This window comes from Egretta garzetta, unplaced genomic scaffold (genome assembly GCF_000687185.1).
Source record: "Egretta garzetta isolate BGI_Z169 unplaced genomic scaffold, ASM68718v1 scaffold342, whole genome shotgun sequence".
NCBI classification, from domain to species: Eukaryota; Metazoa; Chordata; class Aves; order Pelecaniformes; family Ardeidae; genus Egretta; species Egretta garzetta.
This window is the reverse complement of record NW_009258887.1, coordinates 337,213-347,698: the sequence shown is the minus strand read 5'-3', so window position 1 is coordinate 347,698 and position 10,486 is coordinate 337,213. Positions and strand designations below refer to the sequence as shown.

The 10,486-nt window shown below is 38.7% G+C and overlaps 1 protein-coding gene across 1 annotated transcript in view; it reads right to left on the bottom strand.

The window, feature by feature from the left end:
* Positions 1-980: 980 nt before the first annotated feature.
* LOC104121933 (N-deacetylase and N-sulfotransferase 3) overlaps positions 981-10,486 on the bottom strand; it is a 60,102-nt gene continuing 50,596 nt past the window's right edge. The window contains exons 9-13 of the mRNA XM_009633999.1: positions 8,857-9,031; positions 7,654-7,824; positions 3,000-3,109; positions 2,303-2,405; positions 981-1,100 (exon numbers count right to left, since the gene is read on the bottom strand). Of these exons, the coding sequence (XP_009632294.1) occupies positions 981-1,100; positions 2,303-2,405; positions 3,000-3,109; positions 7,654-7,824; positions 8,857-9,031 (679 nt within the window). The remainder of the gene's footprint in view (positions 1,101-2,302; positions 2,406-2,999; positions 3,110-7,653; positions 7,825-8,856; positions 9,032-10,486) is intronic.

Sequence of the window (10,486 nt, the reverse complement as noted above, 5' to 3'; positions counted from 1 at the left end):
GATCTGTTTCTGCTCTTTACAAGTTTTTAATTCATTTCAGTGGAGTCACTCCTGATTCACAGCAACGTAAGCCCAGAGTGCAGTGTCCGGATCTGGCTGCTCAGAGAAGCCAAAAGTCAAAGCCTGTTCATTGCATGGCTTCAGTTCGGTTCACAATTGCTGAAGTGTAATACTGCTCATTAGGATTATACTGCAACTTTTGTGCTTCACGTGCTCAATCAAGTTTCTGTTCAGATAATGGCTATATTCTGTATTTTGCCATTTCAGTCAGTACAAAATCATAGTAATTATGGACGAAGGCCCTTACCACATTGTAAGGGTTTGTTGTTACAGGCCGTAATCATAGGTAATGGTTTTTGTGTGTGTATTTGTTGGGGTTTTTTTTACACTGCTTTTGCCTGTGGCTTCCAGATTTTGCTCCATGTATTTTGTTGCTGTGCACATCTAAATCATATATGATACCTGTACTTCTCACCCTTGTTGGTATATACTTTGGGTATTAGCAAGCTGATTCCAAAGGCAGAAATGCACTTGGCATTCTGTGCTGCATTAAATTTTCGTATTTTATGCAAGACAATAGTCAAATAGTAAGAAAAACTGCCAGCTGTCTAACAATGGGCTACAAAATCTACATGAGACACAGTATTTTTAAACTGATATATAAAGATGTAAATATTTACCATGAAATTGGACAGGTCATGTGTCTCTGAAGTTTATACCAGTTGCAAATAACTTCCACATATGTGCACAGTAGTCCACAAGTCCACAGGCCCAGAAATGTTTATGAGAAAGATTTGGCCAACCAGAGCTCTAAGAAGCACATGTATTTTCACAATCCACATGCCAGCATATGGAAATAATTTCTATCTTTTACTCTTTTTGAAGAGGTATATCTTAAAAGACCTTCTGGTAGCTACTGGAGACTTTAGGTATGATGACTGAAGGGTGGAAGAGAGATTTCAAAAAGCCTTTTTTCAATGCTATCTTACTTTCTGTAGCTCCTGTCTCAGCCACGATGGCAGGGGTTGTCCCAATTTGTGTAGGAGTTTTGACAGTTCCACATTGTGATCTCTGTAGTAGCTTGACAGAAAAGCCCTGCACTGATGGATACAAAAGGAGATATTTTTGTTTAATAAAATGCTGTACTGCAGTTGCTGTGAATTCTAGGTTTCAGAGTTTGTTTTACCTGTGTCAAAACTTTACTTTCTCTTATGCAATTTATATTGTTTTATGCTATCTACTGCATGCAAGTTTAAGCTCTTCAGTTACGACTGAATTGTAAAAGATAATAGTTTTCAAGAGAAACAAAGGCTGTCCAAAATGAATGCTGAAGTCAAAGCAAAGGATCTGATTCTACTCTCAGACAGTCATGTAAATTAAGAATTGTACTGAAGCTGATGTGGTTACTTTGAATTTACTGAAGCGTGATGGAAACCAAAGCTTCTAAAATATCTTTGTATGTAGGCATGTATCAATTAGTAACCCCATCTTCAGAAGTATTTAGAGTTGAAAAATACAACAATAAACAAACACAGTCCTGTCTTATCCCTGTCTTCTCTCTGGCCAAAAGCATTCTCACACAGTCATTTTATATTAGTATGATTCCATTAATGTTAATATAATTTAAGTACTGTAAGAAAAAAATCCTGGCTTACTTGCCACATTAATACTTACTGCTGTTCAAACTGTAAATTTTTATTTGCGTTTTAGTCAGGCTAAATGAAATGGGAATGTAGGATAGAATAAACATAAAAATTACAGCTAGAATAGGAGAATAAAATGGCCTTGGGTACAGGCTGCAGCATTTGATCTGCTGGAAATTTCTTCATTTGAGCATTTGTCTGGGAAGGTATTTATAAAATTCATAGAAACAGAACCTAACCTTTCTTATAACTGGATTATATGAGAATCTGCATTACTTGTCATGGTCAAACTACTCTTAAAGACAAGGGCCCAGACACAAATGCACGTATCTGATCATGACTCAGGAAAAAAAAAACATGCACTGTAGAGCCTCTGCTGCTTAAGTCACTTAGGTAAAGGGGACAGTTTTCCAAGTGAATTTTAGGGGCGCCAAGTTTTAGAAGGTTTTTTTTTTTAATGACTTAAATTCTTCACATTTGAAATAAAGAACTGAGAAAGTCTATGTACTCCACAGCTATCTTAAATGTTTCATTTGTAGGGAATTTTAATTAACGTCTACTTAATTTTCTCTTCTCTCCCTTCTTATGATTTTGCCTGTGTGGTGTCCCATATGTGGCAACTGAGTCCCCGTATAATGCTGATGAGTGCAATGGTTTACCTCAGAATCCATAGGAGGGTATTTTCTACCTTTGCTCTTTCCAAGACACTTTGTTTTTCCTTCTTCCAGGAGCTGACACCAGAAACCTTTATGCGAATCGAACCTGAAACAAATATTTTGCAGTGTAAAGGCTGGGAGATACTACAAGCAGGATGCATTTCCCAAATTCAGGCTGAAGACTCAAAAGAGTAAACCTAAGGTTATCAGTCTTATTTTAAGGGCAACCAAATCCAAATGTCAGAATCCAGATGATTTGTATACATGATGATGTACAGAGTGGATGTTACACTCCTGACTGATACCACTGAATCTGTCTTGGAGCTAATGTCAAAAATAAAGAGAAACTAATTCTCTTTGCTTTCTGTTTATGCAAGTCAGCATTCCATGTTCCACTTATGGAAATAAAATTCCTTTCGATTAATCCAAAATTTATAAGCAATTCTCATAAAGCAATACTTAGTCTGTTTGTCAGAGGTTTACTTCTGTTAATAGTCAAGCTCCACATTGAGTGGCTCAGTGGATGATTCACAGAAAATCTAACCCTGAATTGTCATCTTTGCAGACATGGAAGAACACATCCTACTGACAGCTCAAAGGAGAAGTATTACAGGCTTTATTCTGCAGTGAGCTTACTTACAGACTAACTGGTATTTTAGGAATGTAGGAATATACAAAAATTATGATTAAATTAACTCACGTTAGAGCTTCAGAATAATTATAATGAGGAGAGACTCCCAGAAATTTCTGTACTTCATCCATTACAGTAGACGGGTCAGTTCTCAGCTGCTGTCCATCAATAATTAGCAACTACAACAAATAAATGGAAGTTAAAATTCATTATTTCAAGCTTCAAACTGAAACTTCCACCTGCCAAACTATTCATTATATGGAGAGTACTTCCCCAGAGAATGATAATTGGCCCAGTTTTAATTATTATCATCATTAGTGACCTGGGAGCAGGGTAAATGGCATGTTCATTTAATCTGAAATGATATTAAATTGGAAGCTGTTGTGACAACAGAGAAATAGCAGTGAAGGATATAGAAAGATAATAAATATTGGCAGGATATTGAGTGAGGCTTGTCCAGCCAAGAAAAAAAGGTATTAATGTCTAGAGAAATAACCTGTAATTCTCATAGACACAAACATATATATATATATACACACATTACAGTAATGTTGAAAAGCTTGTCAGAGGAAATGACCAGAAAGACAGAAACCAGCAGGTAGATGTTAGGTGAAATATCTTACTTCTAAACCCATACAACAATACACAATTGTATGGAAAAAAACTTCTTTGAGAATATGAATAAAGTCAGCTGTTACGAGGACCTTAAGGCAGGGATGTAGATAGATACAGAATGTGCAACACCTCTCTAAGAAAGCCAGGTACTGGTAGGTAATTTATTTTTCTTCTTTTTAAGTGCTTGACCGTATACGCACTCACAGTAGGCTACTTCAGACAGGGCCACCCTTTTACCTGGAGCTGAATCTTCAGGGAAACAGACACTACCTGAGAATTTTATTAAATGTGGTATCATGCCCAGATGACCCACTGATGGTGCAGCAAGTTTGGGTCTTTGTGACCGCTGGAAGAAAAGCGAGGTCCCAAATGGATTTTTCAAGCATTCATTTTCTGTCATGGGAACACCTCTACTTTTTCCATCGTGCTTTAGCGATGAAAAGGAGGGAGGAAATAGATCTGCAGATGGTTCAACAATCTCCTTCTGCAAGCAGTGCTGAAGCTTGTTTTTACATTTCTATGCAAGCAGAGAGGGTGAAATCATATGAATTGCTTCCAGGATTGGATGAGACTTAGAGGTTTGCAAGACTATGAGGTTTCAGAGCATAATCAAAAGGGAGAAAACGTCTTTTCTTTTGAAAGATCGGTCGCTGGAATTACTCACATATAACACGTAGATTTAGAGATGTGGATTAGTGGAAGTATGTTCAGAAAGCAGTAGCTCATTCCAGAAGTCTTTGCAATCAGATGCATGATGACTGCCTGAGTCCAAAAATGAACTCACTGCTTTGCTAAGACATAAGCTTTGAAGACAGGCCTTAAGGGCTTCACAGCACAGAGGTCAAAAACCATCCCAAATGGGGGATATTTCTACTTGAAAGAAAAGGGGCAAGGGGTTTTTTCTTCACTATTTAAAAAACATGTAGAGATGAACACCTGTGCCATTCCCAATTCTGCCACTGCAAAACAATACATGTGAGAAGAAGTTTCACCAGTGGAAATTCATTCCAATTCCTGACGTTCCCAGGGAGCGGGTAACAAAAAATGCTCCCTCTCAACCTTCAGGGAGGTTGTAAGGAACCAAGGCATAATTTTTCCTTGCTTGTATTGATTTATTCATATCCTGATCTCAGGAAGATGTAATTTCATTAAATTCCTCAAAATCTAAGGCATTTAACGTATCGTCGAGATGGAAAAATGAAATAGTGTACTTTTTACAAAGTAGATAGTTTCATATATAACGAAAATAGTACAGATGAAGTATTTCGAGTCACTTTACAGCGTATCGATCACTTTACAGTAATAGTGCTGACAGCTGAAGAGATTGTTTAAGTCCCTGCTCTCCCACTACACGAGTTACTTTGTGTCTAAAAGTCACCATGGTGGGAGAGAAGCAGAGACACAATTTGGAGAAGAAAACAACTTAGAAACAGCCCAAGTCCTTCAGCTTCAGACTGGCTGTTTAACGATGGCTGTTGCAAAATCAGCTTGACTTCCTATAGGGCTGGCGCATGAGTGTATATTTTGGCTCCTGAGGGAGTTTGTTGTGCTGGGTCCTCTTGTCTTCGGATGACTGCATTGAAGCAACAAGTTGTAGGTGTGAAATTAACTTAAGATACATGAGCTTGCTGAACTTCTAGAGATCTGTCTTGGTGGCCAGACAAAAGAGGACTTTTTGTATGACCTATTAGATAATAAATTAAGTCAATCAAAATTCTCAACATCTGAACCCCAAAGTTGCAAAATACTCAGATTTGCAAATTCTTACCATGTACGGCAAGTGTGTTGTTACCACTTTTCTAATGAAAAGAGGAACCTTACCTATTCCTCTTGCTACTTCTACCACTTGCTGTATGCCTGCTGACTTCACAATGGACAGTAAGAGTTCAATTCAGTCACACATTTAGAGACCCCCAACTTTATACAGCATTAAAAATTATAGATAGCCTTAGCTTGTCTGGTTGAGAGCTCTTTTGGTGAAGGAAGGCTCTCATTTTTTTAGATAAGGCTGTATTTTTAAGCTGATTTTAACTAGTTTGGATATGGCCTACTGTAGAACATTGCCTTTGCAATGCAAGTTAATCCCTAGTACTTTACAGATGAAACATAAGGCTACCAGGGCTGGTTCTTTGCTATCACTATGGGATGTAAAATCTGGCAAAAATCTGTATGACAATGCATGTTGTTCAATGTTCATGGGTTACTTTTGGAGAAAAGCTAATGAAAATATAATGTAGAGAATTTTGTATGAGTATAATGATATTACAGTATTGTGTATCTCTTGAAGTCTGCAAGGCTGGCCTAAAAGAGAATATGCGGGGAATAACACCAACTAGATGCATCAGAGCTTTCTTGGCGCGCTCTGGGAAAACAGAAGGTGCAGACTCCAGCCAACTTGTCTCAGCTAAGCCAGTCCTGGATAAACAGAAGGTTCAGATTGCAGCCAACCTCCCTCAACTGAAGTAATCTTTAAATATTGGGTGGGGAGTAGTGCCAGACATGCTGCTAATGTCAGAAAAATCCATTCCAGAAATAAATCTACCAAGGAGATGCTGATCATGTGATATTGTCTGCCTGGTCTTGTATACCACATGATGTTCAGGGCTTAGGAAGTGCATCTTTTGAGGCTTGATCTTACACAGGGCCAGAAGGAGGATAATGATTTGTATGTTATATGCCAACAGAAACTTGCAGGGAGATCCAATTTGCAGGTTACTTATGTGCCACCTGTACTAAAACCTATGGGTCCATAAACACACACCCTTTGGAGCTCAAAGACACACAGAGAAACTGGTCTTAACACAAAGAATACGAAGAGGATTCAGGTTGTAGACCATTAGGAACACCAACACGCCAAACCTTTCAGTGCATGAATGAGTCCCAGTAGAGGCTCTGGTATGTGGATGCATTGTTATGGGCAGCAATGTGTGAGGAATTTCCAAAAACAAAGTGTGCAAAAGAGACCCAATGCTTTGACAGTTACAGAAAAGTCATGCTAGGCAAAACACGAATTCACTAAAAAACTGGTGATGCCTGAGACGGCAAACACACTGATGTACACAAAGGCTTTATTGATATTGCTAACTGAAACAAATCAGAGGGAGCTTTCTGGTCTCGAGGCCAAATGGCACAGCATGACCTGGATCCATGTTGCTAAACTGTCTCACCCGGTTGTGTCCACACTCCCCAATGGTAATGGTTCTTGTTGTCTTTCTAACTGTGCTCTGGAACTACTTGGCAAGATGCTTTTTGGGTTCAAATTGTGCCAGAAGCACGTTAAACATCAAGCGGTGTTAAACATCAAGCAGTAGGATGGACAGTAGCGGGACAGTGTGTGAACTGTTGCACAGGTACAGGTTTATTCAGTACTACAATTACAGCCCAAGGAGGTTGTCCCAGTGGGATATTAATGCATGGAAGGACCAAGAAGTGCGTGAAGACTCTGACGTACTAGATCATATGCATTTCATGTGGTAGTCCCCATTTCAGATGGAAAAGGTGTTTTTTACACCCCAAAGTGTTCAGACACCAAAACTCTTCTCAACCCATGCAGGGAGGGCAATATCCCAGCTGACTTCTCTTGATGCTAGCTGATACTTGCTACCACTCAGAGTAGACAGCAATATTATTGAGCAGCTTCCCTTTATCTTCCTTCAGTTTTTCTTTTGGGAACCCTGATGGACCACCTCATATTAAAGAGACCATGAAGCACTGCACGCCTGGTCCTTTTTCTCAGCATTACTGACAAAGAGCCAGACATACAGCGATGAAGCATGAGCAAATGAAAAACAGCTGTAAGTTAAAGGCAGTTCAGGGTACAAGAGTTCAAGGAGCAGCAGCAATGTTTATTGAGCTTCCAGATTATTGTTCTGAATTGTTTTGCAGAAGAAGCTCCCAGCTGTAAGGTCTAAGACGTGACATCCCTAGCAATGTCAAGCAGCTTCTTAGAACGTGGCTATGAAGAATCACAATCAATGTCTTAAAGCATGCTCTAGTATATCTAGGATAACCCCAAGGATCAGTATTCAGTAGGCAAGACTTCTACAAAGGCAATCTTTCAGGATATTATACATATATAAGATTAGGATGTCAAGTTACATTTATTCACCTGATAAGGTGGGAAGTAAGTTAGCCATCTTTCAATATGGGTAGCATACCATCCAGGTGCTAGGCATCTCTTTTGGAGAGCTCTAAGCTCAGATGGGGCTCGAGGTCCAGCTGTGATCACCTGATAGAAGCTAAATTTTAGAGCTGCAGGATCTTCATGTGATCGCTGATGCTGTAAAAGAAGTGACATTGCTGGAACATTGCTGGAACTTTACAGACTGCAAAAGTTGGGAAAATAAGACAAAACTGGTTGGTCTTACTGACCTGGCCTTACCGAACTTGCCATGAGTGATTATTTACATTAAAAGTTACTTAAAGTTAAGAAGTCCTCATCTGTATTAATTAATTGAAAATGCTGGGATAAACATTGTTTGTATCAATAAATACTTTTTGTATCAAAAGACATCAGAAACTCGATAGATAACAGCAATAACAAAACAATGTATAAATGCTTATTTTCAATAAACTGAGTGGAAGGTTTTGTACAAATGAATCGCGCATAATAAACACAAATACTAAGAAGCTCTACTTCTAGCAGTTTCATATTTTCTTTTTCTAGCTTACACAAGGTAAATACTCAGAAAGGCAAATTTGAACATGGGTATTTATGAGGATCATTGGATAATCCAGGTCAGAAGGGATCTCAGTAGGTTTCCAGTCAAGCCTCCTGTCCAAAGCAGAGTAAGCTATAGGATCAGACTCAGGTCTGTGATTGCTTCTGATCAAAAAAATAACATAAAATATGTCATAGAAATTCTAAGAACATTGTTCTCTTTGGAATTTTACCTTTTTTTTTATGTATAGCTTTATTTTGCCAAATTCCTGTTGAAATCTGCAGACCAGAAAAACAAAAATTTCTTAAACTATCTTGTATTTTGAGCATGAAATAGATAACTGTGCCTATAAACTAATTTTAGTATGTGCTGATTACATAAATTAATCAAGTAAGTAAGCATTTTCACATGCTTATATTACAGGCAGACTTTTGAAAAGGTGGTTTCTGGTATTTTAACCCTTGAAAGATTTTCAGGTTTACAGTGACAGATACCTCAGCTCATGGGTAATCATCTATGGTGCACTGACTTACGAATAAAAGCTTGTATTATCCAAACCCTTTACATACATATATACTGAAAGGATATACAGAGAGGATTCAAGGTGGAAACCTTGACTGGTGCCTGCCTGTGTTCTTCAAAGTACATACCTGATACCAGGAATATGCCCGATCCGATGGGTCAATGAGGATGGTGATGATCTTGGCCTTGGGGATGAGGGAAGCAGCTCGCTTAGGAGCTTCCTCAGAATGGAAATAGTTGGCACTTTTCTCAAAGAGGAAGTCAGTGGTGACATTAGGAGGAGTGGGGAAGAAATCCATGTACCTAGGAAAGCAGCATCATTCTCAGAATTACTTAAAAGTCACACAAAGGTTGGCAAATCTGTCAAGTATATTTTATTCTAGATTAATCAATTAAAATAATAGCCTCATTGCCAAATAAAAGCAAACAGAAGTTTACATTATATTTTTGATCGTATTTGACTTGGCACTAGCTTTCTTCTCACTATATATAACTAGACATTGCAGCTATTTTCTAGTAACTGGATTAAAATGTTACGATATTCATGTATCTTCTTAAAATTAGTGACTTCTCACTTTCCAGTCAGAACAAACTCCTGTCAAAGTCAAAAGCAGAAAATGAGCTTTCCACATCTGGCCTTTTGATGACATCAATTACAATCTCATCTTACGAGACTACAATATACATCTATACCTCTTTCAAGATGGCAAGATTGACGTTGCAGAGAGCTGAAAGAACCCCTTTCCCTGCTTCTCTAGTTAGCCTTGGTCTAAGTGTAAGCTCAGACAAAGACTAAGTCAGAGTCAGCTCTGGCAAAAAGCTGTATCCCCATAACCATAAAAGGAACCGATTGTTATTTGTGAATACTCTTGCCATGAAAGAATCCTAGCCAATTAATGGACTAATGAGGAGAGATCTTGTATGTAATTACCATTTGGTAAGCTCATTACATGCCAGCATTAAAATACACTGGTATGCAAATCTAAGAGTCAAGCAACCACATCGGGCAGTTCTGAGTATCCAAGACTTAACTGCAAGAACCTGGCAGGGGTGAGAGGGGCACATAGCGCAGAGGTACAAATAGCCAAATGGGTGCTGTAGAGGGAGAACCTGTCAAAAGGATGTACCTGGTCTGTACAGGTTGACCACTGGGAACTTTATGCACCAGTGCTGTGTCAAGATGAAGATAATCTGGCACATGTCTAGCAGACAAATTGTATCTGAGGGTTAGGGAACTGGATACAGCAGGAGGAATGAGAGAAGCAGCAAAGTGGTCTTCCAGCAACATGAAAACATTGGTTTTGTGGAAGAACCGGCTCATTGTACTTAAGCTGTCTCCATCAGCGTAGACCCGCTATACCTCTCCTGCATGTCATCTCTGACTGCTCTGTCCTCCACAGCAAGGAGTCAGCTTTCTAATTTCCAGTCATTCAGCCGGCATCTCTCTATTGGTAATAGCTGGATGACTCACCACACTTTGTAATAAGAATCTGCTGCAACAATTATAACTCTGTAAAAACTAAGTGACTTAAAAGAAATTGGATCTGATGAATCTGCATAAGACCATATAATAGTGTTCACCCGATTAATTTTATGGATGAATACAAAGTCAAAGGCAAGAAAACTATTTTCCTTTAAACTGGGGGAAAAAAACAGAAACAAGACAAAATATCAATAATCTTTTACAGAAGCTCCCCAGCCACTACAGCATATTACCGCTTTTCATCTTGCAGTGCTTTATACTGCAGCACTTTCTGA